At 57.4% G+C, this 15,026-nt stretch overlaps 1 protein-coding gene across 1 annotated transcript; it reads left to right on the top strand.

The window, feature by feature from the left end:
* Positions 1–3,354: 3,354 nt before the first annotated feature.
* Positions 3,355–14,514, top strand: SFRP1 (secreted frizzled related protein 1). The gene is made up of 3 exons (XM_057418125.1): positions 3,355–3,905; positions 7,750–7,827; positions 13,667–14,514. Exons 1-3 carry the CDS (start codon positions 3,380–3,382, stop codon positions 13,987–13,989), a joined length of 927 nt encoding a protein of 308 aa, XP_057274108.1. The 5' UTR covers positions 3,355–3,379; the 3' UTR covers positions 13,990–14,514.
* Positions 14,515–15,026: the final 512 nt, after the last annotated feature.

Genomic DNA, 15,026 nt, shown 5'->3' with positions numbered 1-15,026 from the left:
ATGTGAATGTGATGTGGATGGATGTGGACACGGATGTGGATGTGGATGTGGATGAGAATGGATGTGGATGTGATGTGGATATGGATAGATGTGGATGAGAATGGATGGGGATGTGATGTGGATATGGATAGATGTGGATGTGGATGTGGATGGATGTGGATGAGAATGGATGGGGATGTGATGTGGATATGGATAGATGTGGATGTGGATGGATGTGGATGTGAATGGATGTGGATGTGATGTGGATGTGAATGGATGGGGATGGATGTGAATGTGGGTATGGATGCAGACATGGATGAGAACGGGTGTGGATGTGGATGGATGTGGAGAAGAGGGATCTTTGGTAGGGGCAGAGTGCGTGGTCCAGCAGGTTGTGGGTGAACAATGGAGCCAGGAAGCAGCGCAGCTAATGGGGCTGTTGAAAGGGGAGGGGAGCACTGGGGAGAGGCAAAATGGGCACATTGCAAAGCCTCTCATTATTCCATAAGAACACGTTCACCCCTGTGGGAGCGGCAGCAATAAATGGCTGTAAAGCAAAGTGAAACGATGACATTAGAGGCTATGCAGAGATTTCACAACCAGTGGGCAACGTAACTGTGAATGGGAACGGCTGCACAGGCTTCCCTCTGAAAAGTTAATGCCCAGTTTGGAAGGGGTTTGTTGGAAGAGCAGCCCTTTCTGGGCAGCTGCTATTTAAGAGGCCTCGTACTGTGTATTAAGCAATTTAGTGGTCTAGACCAGAGCTGTTGGCTTTTTTCTGCCTTTTTTTCCCTTCTGCTTTTTTGGTTTTATTGGGTTGTTTTTTTTGGTTTTTTTTTTGAAGAAAACCCATTTTCTGGGCAGTTGTATTCCAGTGGACAATTCCTGCCGGGATTCCCACCAACGCTGCTGCTGGGGATGTGGTATCGGGTACAGAAGAGAGAAGGGAGCCAGCAAAAGGCCCTTCCTGGGTTGAGTTCAAGAACTGTCCAGGCTCTGAGCGTGGATGGGTTTTGCAGCCAAACGCTGTCCTGTAGCCTTCCCACTTGGATCAGGAGCATTGGCCTGTGGCCTGGTGAGGGTACAGCCAGCCCAGGGTCAGTGCGGGGTGCTCCAGCATCACCCATCACTGCAGTGCCCATGAGAAGGATGGTTTCCATGCTCCGTGTGGACTCAGCTGAGTCCCCATCCTACCTATGATGTCTCTATCACTGTCATGTTTCTATGGCACTACTCAGGCTGTAGTATGCTGCTGTCATACAGAGGATGCTGCTGTCACACAGAGGATGCTGCTGTCACACAGAGGATGCTGCTGTCACACAGAGGATACGGCTGTCACACAGAGGATGCTGCTGGGATAACCAGAATCCTGACTGGTTTTATCACAGTGTTACTGCTGCCTTTGGAGAGCTCCCCAACTTCCCAATCAGAGTTTCCCAAGTCCCCATCCTATCTATGATGTTTCCATCACTATCATGTTTCTGTGCCTGCAGGGACGCTGCTGTGTTTTCTACAGTCTCATGAGATGTCTCAGTGTTTCTAAACTGATTTGGGTAAAAGCATCTTCTAGGCTCTCAGAGTTTCCCAAGGGATGAGAAGTCCATTCTGCAGCAGTTTCTTGGTGCTTTGCTCCCGTTTCTTGAGCCCAAGCAGCAGGAGAGGGTCTGCTCCATCCAGCTGCCTCTTAAGCTGCTGGCACCTATGTCGTAGGCTCCTCTGGTTTACTGCTGAATTCTCCACTTCATTAGCAGTGCTAACTGGCCTCTCTCTTCTGCTAGCCCGCAGGTGAAAGTGGCTCTTTCATGCTTCCAGGCAGCAGAGCCTCTTCCATTTACCTCTCAACGAGGTGTAGTTCCTGTCTTAAACAGCACGAGCTGTTGAAGCAAAAGGCAGCAAGAGTAACGGGAGCATTGTATGAGTTCAGAGGAGGGAGCTCAGGGGAGCTCCAGGGACAAGTGGGCAACCCGATGGCCAGATCTTGGGCACATGGGGACTGAGATGGCTCCTTTTGCCCCAGCTTGTGAGGAGGGCCACAGCGTGCCCAGCTCTTGGCTTTGGAGGGCAGCAAGGCACTGCAGGCCCTCGGGAGAGCAGCAGCCCATGCCTGCCCACTGCAGTGGGGTGCGTGGCTGCAGCTGTGGCCTGAGAAGCTGGCAGAAGCAGTCCCCCCATTGAGCTCTGGACCTGGGGCTGACAATGCTGCTCATCCACTCTACACATGCCCTTTTCTTGTACAAAGTGGTGAGGGACTGGCACTGCTGCTGCTGGGGAGCAGAGGATTCTTCTGTGGGACTAGAGGTGCTGCTGAGAAGCAGAGGATGCTGCTGGGGAGCAGAGGATGCTGCTGGGGGACTAGAGGTGCTGCTGGGGGAGTAGAGGATGCTGCTGTCGCACAAAGGATGCTGCTGGGGAGCAGAGATTTCTGCTGTAGGACTAGAGGTACTGCTGGGGAGCAGAGGATGCTGCTGGGGAGCAGAGATTTCTGCTGGGGGACTAGAGGTGCTGCTGAGGAGCAGAGGATGCTGCTGGGGAGCAGAGGATGCTGCTGGGGAGCAGAGGATGCTGTTGGGGAGCAGAGGATGCTGCTGGGGAGCAGAGGATGCTGTTGGGGAACAGAGGATGCTGCTGGGGAGCAGAGGATGCTGTTGGGGAACAGAGGATGCTGTTGGGGAGCAGAGGATGCTGCTGGGGAGCAGAGGATGCCGCTGTGCGCACAGCGGCTGCTTTCACACAGCTCCCGCTGCCCCGGCAGGACCGGAGCCCTCTTTCCCAGGTGCGATTCCTCTTTAAGAAACAGACCAACTTCTCTCCTGGTTTGTTGTTGGGCTTTTTTTTTCCCCAAATTCCACAGGTTTTGCTGGAATTTGTCCACAGGGAAATCCCTGCACGGCCCAGGCCAGCTCCTCGCGCACATCTGCAGCCTCGGAAAGCCCTGCAGCCCTCGGGGGCTCCCCGGTGCCGCCGAGCCCCGCCGCTCGCACACGGCACCTGCCGGTGAACCGGGACCCGCTGGAGGGGGGGACGGGGGACGGGGAACGGGACCCGGGACACGGAGCTCCCTGCCCGGGGGCGCTCGGCGCCGTCGGGGCCGGGAGGGGTGGGGCGGGGCCTTAGCGGTGCCGGCCGCTGATTGGCTCCTGAGGCCATTGATTGACACCCGCGGGAGAGCGCGCGGCGGGCGGCGCCGCTCTGATTGGCTGCCGGGGGCTCACAAACCCGCGGCGCGGCGCGGCGGGGCCAGACCGGGGCCGGGACCGGGACCGGGGCGGGAGCGGAGGCAGCGGCGGGGTCGGGGCGGCTCCGAACGGGGACGGGGAGGGGAGGGGGGGGGGGTCCCGGGCAGGGCGCAGCGGAGGGGCCCCGGCAGCGGGCGGCGCCGTCGGGGTTTACCGTGGCGGCGATGGGCGGCGTGCGGGGCGCCGCGCTGCGGGCGCTGGTGTCGGTGGCCGCCGGGCTGGTGGCGTGCGGCGGGGGGAGCGAGTACGACTATGTCAGCTACCAGTCCGACCTGGGCCCCTACCCCGGCGGGCGGTTCTATGCCAAGCCCCACCAGTGCGTGGCCATCCCCGCAGACCTGCGGCTGTGCCACAGCGTGGGCTACGATAAGATGGTGCTGCCCAACCTGCTGGACCACGAGACCATGGCCGAGGTGAAGCATCAGGCGAGCAGCTGGGTGCCGCTGCTCAATAAGAACTGCCACATGGGCACCCAGGTCTTCCTCTGCTCCCTTTTTGCCCCCGTCTGCCTGGACCGGCCGGTGTACCCGTGCCGCTGGCTCTGCGAGGCCGTGCGTGACTCCTGCGAGCCCGTCATGCAGTTCTTTGGCTTCTTCTGGCCCGAGATGCTCAAGTGTGACCAGTTCCCCCAGGATGATGTCTGCATTGCCATGACAGCCCCCAATGCCACCGAGGTCTCCAGGCCCAAAGGTAAGGTGTGAGCGGTGCTGCAGCCCTGCTCCTGGTGCTTGTCTCTGGGTGGATGGGGCAAGTGCTGGTCCAGGAGGGGCTGTGCAGGACTAAAAGGGTCTTGGGGCAGGAGGAGACTCACTTGAACTCTGGTCCTGCGGCCCATGAGGGAGGAGGGCAGGATCCCTCTATCCCAGAGCCAGGCCCTGAGGCAGATGGTGCAGGGGCACGGGGGGTTTGTGGCCGCTCTGGTCCCCATGATGGACCAGGGCTCTGACCCTCCATCCTCAGGTGCTGCTCTGCCCTGGCAGTGGTTTCTCTCCCGAGCTGGACTCCTGCTGTTGTTGGCAGCACAAGGATGTGCGATGTGTCCCCGTTGTCCCAAAAACACTGCCTGACCAGGGTCAGTAGTGACAGTAACACCGGCACAGTGTTGAGCGATCCCTGCTTCCTGAGCAGCCCCGGGGGCGAGAGAAGAAGGGGCTGGGGAAAGGGGACGTGGTTCTTGTTTGCTGCCATGTGTGTGGCAGGGCTGTTGAGTGCCAGCCTGCCTTGTTTGTGCGAGTTGCAATGAGTGCAGCTTGCTGCTCAAAACTCACAGTAACTGATTATCCCGGTGCCGCTCCGGCATTCCGCATCGGAGCGCTCAGGGAGGGATGTTTGCAGAGGGCGATGCTTCCCCGTGTCCGGAGCCCCATTGGAAGGGATGGGCATTCCTGCTTTCACTTGCAGGGGATGGAGGGGGGGGACCCACTCATGGGGCTGAGCAACTCCTGTGGCTTCTGTGCTGTGTTCGGAGTTCATCTGGAGGGGACGTGGCCCTTTGCAGTGACCACTTGTGTGCAGTTACCATCCCAGACAAAGGCTTCACGTTGGGCTGGGCTCCCCCAGCCCGCAGGGGTTATCCTGCTCATCCCAGCGGGACTCATCCTTCAGAGTCATGGAACAGAAGGGGAGCAACCTGTTGTGTCTCGACAGGGGCATGTGGAGGCAAAGGGGTGAGATGAGTGTGCCCGTGCCGGGGCTGAGGTTTGGCTGCTCCCTTTGGATCCATCCTCTCCGCCCGGCGGCACCCACGCTGGCCTCCTTGCCATGGCTTGTGCTCGCTAACGCCATGGCTGGAGGAAGCTCTTTGTTTTCCAGGAAGGCTCTAAATTCATCTGTCCCGTGTGAACCTAGACCCTTGGTCAAGACCACAGCCGTGTCCTGTGCTGCGGGTGCAAAGGTCACTTTTATTCCCTAGGGCTTGCAGCCAAGCTGCTCCTTGGGCAGCCAGATCTGAGCTTGCTGAAGAGCTGCCCCCCTTCCAAGGTCCAAAACAGTGTCTGAGCTGTTTGCAGGTCGTTCATGTCTGCATTAATCACCCAAGACCTGGGAACAGGCTTCTAAATAAGCAGCATCTGCAAAGCTTTTCCTTGTGTGGTTTAACTTACTGATCACCTGTCTTGATGGCACCATTGAGGTGGGACGCTCAGGTGGGACCCCTTTGGTCTTGAGCACTGGGCTGTGTTTCCTGTTGATCCCAAGAGGGTCAGAACCCAGCAGTGTCCCCCCTTCTCTCTGGGCACTCGTAAGAACGAGCCCTTTCACTGTGTTTTCCCCCCCCATTAACACCTCGAAATTGGAATTTGTTCCTGCCTCTCAAAGAGCTGACCTGCAGAATTCCTTTCTCCTTAAGCACGGGGCGGTAAAGCCTGCAGGCCCGCAGGATGCATCAGGGGAGTTGCAGATTAATATAGTATTACACATTCCTTCCCCTGCCCCTGGAGTAAGCTGGCTCTAAAGCCAGGCAGTAGAAAACGGTCAGCAGGGAAGAAGCAGGCGAAGGCTGTGCTAGGAGTAGAGGTGTCACTGGCAGGAGGTGGCTGTGCTCCTGACCTTGGTGTGATGGGGTGTCCCATAGGAGGGAAGCGTTTCCCTTCCCCTTGGTGTGGGGCAGTGTCCCCGTGAGCCCTGCAGGCGCATCCCTGCCATGGCGAGCGCTGGGTACCATGGCAGCCCCCGGCCCAGCAGGGATGCGGCAGTGGGATGCGTGCGTGGCGGAGGCTGCTGCTGGGACATCCACAGGGAAGAGGTTTGTCCATGGGGAGCAGAGCTTTGGCAGGACGTGGCTGGCAGCCGTGTTTGTGGGAAGGGGAGGGATGCGCTGCCCTATGGGTGGCTGCTGGCCCTGCTGCAGCACGGTGGGATCCCGTGGTGCCAGAGCCCTCCTGGGGCTGCTGGAGCAAAGCCCGTGTTCCACCAGGGAACAATGACTCCGAGTTTCCAATTTATTCCCATTTCATTCCTTTGGTTGCCTGGAAAGCTCTTAGGGCGGGCGCAGCGCGTTGTCTGTCTGGCCCGTGTGGGCTCAGCCCCTGTCCTAATGCGCCCTTTGGCTGCTGAGGCACATGGAAGTGCTTTGCACAATGGGATGTGTGGGGATGAGCTGATGCTGGCAGGTACCTGTCTGTTCCTAAGGGTGGTCCCCAGCACGGTCGCTAACTCCTGGCACTGCAGCAGGCACTGTAGCATCCCCTCTCATCCAACGTGCAGCCTGGGAGGGAGGGGGAAGCATCCTGATGCTGATGTTAAAAATAGAGCGTTGGGGACGTCATCACATCCCTGAAGTCTGGCTCCTGCCTCCGTCTCTCTGGGTTGGGACGCGTGAACGTGACATTAGGGTCGTGGAAAAGGCATTTCCCCCGGAGACAGGCGGCTCTTAGGGATGGAGACACCAGCTTTTGGGGCCTGCAGACACTGGGGCTATTGGAGGGCCGGTTGCTCTGCATGTGTGATTAATAAAGACGTGGTGCATGACCCCAGGAATTAGCATTTGGCACAGGACCCGTTGGGAGGGAGGCAAGAGGGGAAGAACAAGCCACAGAAAACAAATGTCTCGCCTGAAACCCCGGGGGGCAGCTGTGGCTGGGGAGGCTCTGCTCTGTAGGTGGCATGGGTCGTGGCTCGGCACCCTCCCTCTGGGAGAGCGCTCCGGTGTCTGGTCCAGCAGCGCTGTGGGTTCTGCTGGATGGGGCGAGCGCTCCGTCTGCACGCAGGGACCTGCAGATGTTTCAGCCCCAAGAATAACTCCCTTGTGTGGGAATGAGCCCTCGTCCTGCTGGACCAGGAGCAGCATCTCCCTGGCTCAGCCAACTCAGCCTCACAGATCCGTGCCTCTGGGTGGTCTCTGCTCCACTTGGAGATGGGAGCCTGGAAACGGATCTCAGTGTCTGGGTGATGTGATCCCAATGAAACCTCCTGGGCTGGAAACCATCATCCCAAGGGGATGATGTGGAGGCTCTGCTCCGCTGGAGCCATGGGGCTGTAGGGTGTAGCCGGGCTCAAAACACAAACAGGAAGATGTCTGCTCCTGGGGTTGTGCTGGAGGAGCTTCTAAAGCAGGGTGTGAGAGCTGTGGGTCCATCACCAACCGGTGCTGCTCTATGGGCTTGCCATGTGGCAGTCCCCAGCACTAAGGGGGAGCCAATCCTGACCTCCCTGCCCGGCTCTGGGGCAGCCCCTCAGCACGAGGGCACCATCCTGCTGCCGGGCAGGGCTTGGGCACCGTGTGCCTGCTTGGCACAGTGCAAGGAGGGAGCGTGAGCGGGCTGTGGGCCATGCCCCATGGCGAGCGGCTGCCCTCAGCCGAGTGCCTGGCCCTCAACACCCCTCTCCTTGCCAGCCCTGCCCTCGCTCTTGGCACTGCCTGTGCCTGGCCATGGCGATGCTGGAAAGGGGCTGGCAGGAGGCTCTCCTGACCCTCAGCAGGGTGCTGCTCTGTGGGGCTGGCACCCCACGGCAGGCTGGAGGGCAGCGGTATCGCAGCACGGTGCAGCCGGTGCCTTGAGCCAGCTCCTCACCACCTCTGCTCTCCTCTTGCCAGGAACGACCGTGTGTCCCCCTTGTGACAACGAGATGAAGTCGGAGGCCATCGTGGAGCATCTGTGTGCCAGCGAGTTCGGTAAGGAGGGATGCTGGGGGCACCGGAGGGATGCTGCGGCTGGGTGCTGGACCGCTGTGTCCCTGCGTGTTGGGACCAGCGATGTGGCCGTGCCTGCAGGCAGCACTGTCCTTCCCCGAGGCCAGCGTGCCTCTAGATGTCAGTGTCGGCGCGCATCAGTGGCGGATGGGACAGGACTGGACACGTCCAGGATGTGTCCGGCTCCTGCAGCCCAGTGCACCCAAGGATGGGGACAGTGGGGCCCGGCGCTTGTGTTCCTCCATCACCCACCTGCAGTGCTGAGCATCCCACCCTGCCCCAGTGTGGGGTCATGCGCTGATGCAGGGATGCTGTGGGGCCCCTGCTGCAAGCAGGGAACTGAGTGGTGTGGGTCTGGGGATGGGGCAGAAGCGGCAGTGCCTGTTCTTTGGTGGGCTCAGTGGGGTTTGTAACTTAACCCTGCTGCTATATGCTTGCAGGAGTGATGGGTAGCATGGGCTCTCATTCTGCTTGCTTGGAGGGGTAAAGCAGCTTCCTCCAGGCTGTTACGGCTCGGTTTCTCTTTATCCAATGTCAAACCTAGGTGTAAAACACCCGAAGCCACGCTTAAAGAACGCAGAGCTACTCGAAAGCTGCGTCTTAAGCGTGTTGTGAGAGTGAGTCAGACAGTTGTAGGTAAACAGAACTTCAGGTAAAAGCAAAAGCATCGCAGGGACAGTGGTTGGCTTTCCGAGATCAAACCCAGAATGAGCTGGTTTTGGCATCCTTTCTGGGCTATGTAGCTTTCCCGGAAGGTTGTTAAAGGCATATTGAACAAGGTGTGCATTCCTTGGGGATTAGCACTTGGATATGCCCTGCGCCGGAGCGCGCTGTGCAGACCCAAACGTGCTCTGCGGGCCGGCGCGTTCCCCTCGCTGCTGGAAATGAAGTCTGCTCTCCTGCGGGTTTGGAATGCCGGGAGCCCCGAGTTCAGCCGGGGCTTTTCCTAACAGAGCAAAGCATCGACGGGAACACCCATGTAAGAGCTCCCAGGAATGTGCTGGGTGATGGATGCGTGAGCTCGGTGGCTGGGAATGGGGTTTGCTTTTCACCCCACCGTGGGGCTGAGCAGGAGATGGGGGGAACAGGAGCTGCCCCATTGCATCCCTGGGGAGAGACTGGAGGCAGCTCCGTGCTCCTGGATGGGGTCCCCAGCAGACCTGGGGACCTCCGCTGCTGATGGGTCACTGCCCTACCTTGTGCCTCCCCACACAAGGAGCAAGCTGAGGTGGTGCCCCACTGTTGGGCAAGTGCAATATGAGTTCAACCCCATGCTTGGCATCAGCCTCTGCTGCTAAATACCCTCCTCGAGCTTCGGGCCAGTTACACAACAGGGAACAGGGGCCAAACCAGAGGAATTCATGGCCTCGGAGATGCTGAATTGCCCACAGAGCGTGTTGGTTATGGGGAAACATTGTGGTGACAGCAACCAGAGGATGGAAACGTTTCTTGGCAAGCAGTGGGCAGATATAGGGTTACCGGGTACCAGGAGCAGCAAATAGAGGGGAGAGCGCTCGCTCTGCCTTCACGATGGAAGACTTGGTTGTGGCTTGGATATGCTGTTGTCACCCAGCTCCTCCCTGCCACCAGACCTGCTCGCGTGGGTTTTCACTGATGGAGGTTTCATTGCATTCCTCCTTCTGTCACTGTGGTTTTCCTCCCATCCAGGAGGGTCCTGGGTGTGGGTAGAGCTGCCTCCAGATGTGCGCAGCTGGAGCAAGTGAGGAGATGTGCTGCAGGTCTTCCCTGTGAGGGAAGGCAGTGCAGGATGCTCCTGGGGATGCCCCAGCATTGACTTCAGGATGCAAAGCCCAGTGCGTGGCCCTCGGATCTTTGTTTAGTCGCTGTCATGGGGTGATTTCTCACTGAGAGCTGTTTATCTGGCACTAGAATAAACTGAGATTTGTCCTGCACATCCTCCACCAAGGCAAACGCTGGCAGTTGACAGGTTACAGACCCTCACCAGAGCCAGACGTGTACAGTAAATGTTTAAACTAACGTGTGCTGCGCTGGTCCCTGCAGCGGTGTTATTGTGGGGTTGCACTTCTCTCCCAGTTACAGATGGGACACGAGGAGCACTTTGTCCACCATGGGTCTACCAGGGTGAGAGGTGGCTGCGTAACAGCTCTGGGAGGGATGCTGGTCTGGAGGACAGCGAAGGAAGAGAGCATCCAGCTGTGAGCATAGGGAGACTGGGAGGAAAAGGGACCAGGACAGAGCCTTGGATGAGCTGCTGAGGCAGCATCCTCACACTAAAGAGCTTATCTCCAACCTGAACTCCCCCTGTTTCATTTTGAACCCATCACCCCTTGTCCTGTCCCTCCAGTCCCTGATGAAGAGTCCCTCTCCAGCATCCTTGTAGCCCCCTTCAGACACTGGAAGGACCAGTTTGGGGGCACTGGGCTAACCGGAGCTGAGCTTTTGGTGCAGCCCGGGGGGGATGCAGGCTGAAGATGCGATCGCCCTCCCATGCCCCGCATCCCCCAGCCTCCGTGTGCTGCAGCCAGGGCTTGTTCCTCCCTCCTTGTGCTGGGCTGGCCCTGGCTTCATTCCACTCTCTGTTTCTCTTAGTGATGTTATTTATTGTTTCTGCCCTTTCTCTGGGGTCCGGGGGGGATCCTGCTCGAGGGCTCTCGCTGCACGGGGGACTGCAGTGCAATCAATACACGCTGTTTGTTTTTCCCCCTGACTGACAGCTCCTTGCCTGCAGCCTTCTCCCGTTACAGCCCTAATGTGTCTTCTGGCAGGTTTCCTCCTTCTGAGTGATTTCTAAAGGAAGGAGCAGCGAGGCTGAAGGAGCAGCAGAGCTTTCCCTTCTCTCGTCTTCCCTCCCCTGCCCCTGAGGTGCTGGAATGGGGCCCCTGACTATGCAGGCAGGAGAGCAGCAGCAGGGATGATCCCAGGCTGCAGCGTGATGATGAAGAGGGGCTGGTGCCTGCAATGGCAATGAGTGGGGTGCCTCGGTACGGGGCATCCCTTGGGGGTGTGGAGAGGGCACCCGAGTGCTAGGGTTGGGGTCAGCAGCACTCACACAGTGTGCCCGGTTTGCCTGGGATTCCTCTTTGCCCACGCTGGGAAGCGGGAGCTGGAGGGAGGTTGATAGGAATTGTTCCAAGTGAGGAAACACGAGTTGTGCTTTGTCAGGCTGGACCCCAACCAAAGCTCTGCGGGGCCTTTGGTGCTGCTGCTGCCAAGAGTAATTTGAGTCCGAGCGAGCAAACACTTTCATACACACAGACTTGTATTAGCAGGGATAAAAAGGGACATTTTTATACCTCCAGTGCTCCCTGTTCTCTCTGCATTAGGGATAACAGAGCTCTGGTACCATCTCATAGGAGCTGTTTGTCACTGGGGCCCCGTTCCTGGCTTGGTCTAAGGGGTTGTATCCCTGCCAGTGGGAGCTGTGGCTGGTGATGGAGCAGCCACCCCTGGAATCAGAATCAACCAGATTGATAAAGACCTTTAAGGTCATCACCTTCTCTTCTCCATCTGAACCCCCCAGGTCCCTCAGCCGTTCCCCATCACACTTGTGCTCCAGGCCCTGCACCAGCTCCATTGCCCCTCTCTGGCCCCGCTCCAGCACCTCAATGTCTTGCAGCTGGTATCCATGGCTGAGGATTGAATCTGTGCGAGCAAACGCATCCTGACCTCTCGGAGGCAATCCCTGCTCCTCTGCTCAGCACTGACCAGACCCGGTGTAGCACAGGGCTGGGGCTCGCCAGGAGGAAGCTGTTTGCTTTGGCAGCTCCCTTGCATCCTGGAGCCAGGTCTGGATCCATCCTGCCTGAGCCTTCCCCACTGCTGGCGGCGGCGTTCCCAGGTCCGGGGGGATGCCAGGCGAGGCGCATGATGCTCCCCACGCCAAGCCCTTTGTGCCTTAGGGAGCCAAGGGGCTGCCTCCGGCTGCCGTGGTGGATGAGCTCCTGAGCTGGGGGTGCAGGGAATGAACGTGCCCTCGGGCTGATGGGCAGGAGGATGCCAGAGCTGCGGGTCCAGCCCTGCTGCACTGACTGTTGTGCCCATAAAGCAGGCCTGAGCTTGGGGAATGTGGCCTGAATAGCGGGGCCGGGAGCCAGGTCACTGGCAATGGGTGAGAGCTGAGCAGTGGTTATCATGCCCTTGTTCTGGCTTGTGTGACTGCTTAGTCCCCAGCAAAACCTGGTATTCCTTGAGCCAGGCTGACTTTTACCTGGGTGGTTGTGCAAACTCCCTCTGTTATCATAGCATCACAGAATGGTTTGGGTTGGAAAGGACATTATGGGCATCCCTGGCTTGTGCACAGGGAACAGCTCCTGCAGCATAGGGCCCTCTTTGTCCCCCATAGGCTGTGGTACTTGGAGCTGTGCGGTTTCTCCTTTGCCAGATTGTTTTCTTCCTTTAGTAGCAAGGATCTAAACTTGCAGTGATCAGAGCAGAGCAATTTGCAAACAAGCCAGTTTGGAAGGGTCCCTTATGACTGGTATTAAACCATTCCTCCTGCTCTGCCAACCGCTGTGCTTGGAGTCAGAAAGGAGAAAGAAATGGAGGTTCACATTGCAGGATGCTGCTGCCGCTGCTGCCCAATGAATGTCACGGAGCTTAGAGCTGCTTGAAAACGACTTGCTTCATTTTCCAGCTCTGTTGCAAACTGATCTGGTTCAGTGTCTTTAGCTCCTTAAAGCTGGAGTCCTTTCCGCTCCTTAAACACCCTCAATTTGGGAAACAGATGCAGTGAAAGCTTCGCTCAGGTTTCCAGCCCTGGACTGTTTTCTTGTACAGGAGCAGCACAACACGAGAGGGCTCTTGGCAAGCACAAGCAGGTGCTTTTGGCACACGGGCAGGTAAATCCCATTGCTCCATGGCCGAGGGCAGGAGGGTGATCCTGCTGCCTTAGGGCTGTCACTGTGCTGTCATTCCTGTCTGGAACGGTGAGCAGAGCTGCTGCCCAGAGAGCAATGTGTGTTCATTGCTCCCAGTTCCAGCAGAACAAGACTTCAAGGAACGATGCTGCAGGGACCAATCTCCCTGCCAGAGCCACAGGATGCCGCCCATTGTCTGCTGCACAGGCTCTGAGAGGCAGATGAGAGGGGACAGCAGACAATTCATCACCTCTCCGAGCGCTATTCATCCGCAGCTATGAAGTGAACTCCCGGATGATGGAAATATGTTAGTAATTTTTTGGCCACATGTGCTTCTCCCCAAACCCGAGGCAGAGCCAAATGGCGCAGAAGCGATGCTCTAATGCACAACACATTTTCATCGTTTCTCCCATGTACCCTGAATTCCTCTTCATGGTCATGGCTGAAGGAACAGCGGGATTTGAGTGGAATTAACTGGGGGAAAACGCTGAAACCCAAAGAGGAAAGTATTTTTCCATGGAGGATGTAGGTGGAAGGGGCAGGCACGTGGCTGCCTCCGCACTGCTCTTTGCTGGGGCTTCACTGCTCCGATGTGGAGACGTTCGCTGCTTGGAAACCTGTTCCACAGCCACCCAAGGGCTGGGAGTGACTGCACACAGATGCTTGAGAGGCCAGGTTGACCTTTTAAATGGCCCTTTCAAGAGTCTCCATGCGTAAAGAGCAGGGAAATCACCTTGTTTACTCAGCTTTTTGCTAGCAAAGAGCATGTCCCTGCTTGAGCAAGTCTCCCTCTCAAATAAAAAGCCCTTGGCGTGCTTTGGGGAAGGGCCATCAGTGTTTTACCTGGCCATGGGGATGGCTCCACTTGTGGCCAGCAGGTCAAGCCATCACTGGGAGAGGGAAGCAGGGGGATGCAGAGGCTTTGTGCCAGTCAACTGCTCAGGAGTCATTGGTTTTCCCCTTCTCTCTGGCTTCTTTTCCAGCTCTGAAGATGACCATAAAGGAAGTGAAGAAGGAGAATGGGGACAAGATGATCGTCCCGCGCAAGAGGAAGGCGCTGAAGCTGGGCCCCATCCGGAAGAAGAACCTGAAGAAGCTGGTGCTGTACCTGAAGAACGGGGCTGACTGTCCCTGCCATCAACTGGACAACCTCGGCCACTACTTCCTCATCATGGGCCGCCAGGTGAAGACCCAGTACCTGCTGACGGCCATCTACAAGTGGGACAAGAAGAACAAGGAGTTCAAGAAGTTCATGAAGAAGATGAAGTCTCCCGATTGCCCGACGTTTCCGTCTGTCTTCAAGTGATGGGCAATGGGGGAGCCGCTGCCTGGACCTGGCCGAGCCCTCCTGCTCCCTCCTTATGCTCCTTGGAGCTTCCCTTGCTGACCCCAGGCTCCCACCTCCGTGAGCGTGACGTGCACCAGGCGCGGTTCACGCCTGCAGCATCCAGCATCCTGCTGCTGTGCGGATGCGTCCGTTCGTTTAAGCAGCAGCTACCAGGTAAAGAGGGCAAGCAGAGCGGGGCCAGGTTATGTCAGGAGGTGACACGCTTGCAGAAAGGACCCTCGTGACTGTCTTTGTGGCTGCAGGACCGCCCTAAAGTAACTCCTGTTCGAACCGGAGCCTCCCGATTATCCTCACGATTAAAGTTAATAGTGGACAACCTGTTACGACCTCTGATAAAACCTCCTCGTAGCTAATTGTCCTCACTGTAAAAAAGCCCCATTGTAGTCTAAACCTGCTTAGTTTAAGCCTTAACCCTGGGGTCCTTGTGATGCCTTGATAGAGCTGGACTGGGGAGCCCCCCACCCCGACGAGCATCTCTTGTGATGTGCCTGTGCTGGCCTCCGCACCCGGCCGAGCCTGGCACCGTGCTGATGGAGCAGCAGCCACGTTCAGCTCAGCATCCCCACATCACCTTCCATGGCACGTGTGGCCAAGGAGAGCTCGTGTCACTCCCTGACTTCACCACTGATGCTTTCCTAGTTTCTTCAGGCTGCTGGCAAAACACCAGGTTGCAGAAGCCACAGGGCTTGTCCCTATGGAGCGCCATGGGAAACGCATCGTCTCCATCTTTACCTCTTTGCAGTTGCTGTGGGAGCTCTCAGTTTCCAGGTTTTTTATCTGTTTGATGTCTGACAGCTCGGCTTTGTGTTGTTCTGGGTTTGGGTTTTTTTTCCCCCCCCTAATCAAAATGTCATGTTAGCATGAGGTCAAAGAGTTTATGAAAGACAAGGAATATTGGATCCAAATGATTACATTTATCGACCAAGCTGAAATTCATTATTCTGTTAATTGGACCAGTTCTCTTTTCCATAGACCCCTCTTGCTCCACATTAATT

The sequence above is a fragment of the Pezoporus wallicus genome, unplaced genomic scaffold, assembly GCF_028554395.1.
Source record: "Pezoporus wallicus isolate ANWC-B61680 ecotype Strahan unplaced genomic scaffold, APGP_CSIRO_Pwel_v1 contig_9913, whole genome shotgun sequence".
Taxonomy (NCBI): Eukaryota; Metazoa; Chordata; class Aves; order Psittaciformes; family Psittacidae; genus Pezoporus; species Pezoporus wallicus.
Note: the sequence above shows the minus strand (reverse complement) of the source record. Positions and strands in the feature narration are given on the sequence as shown.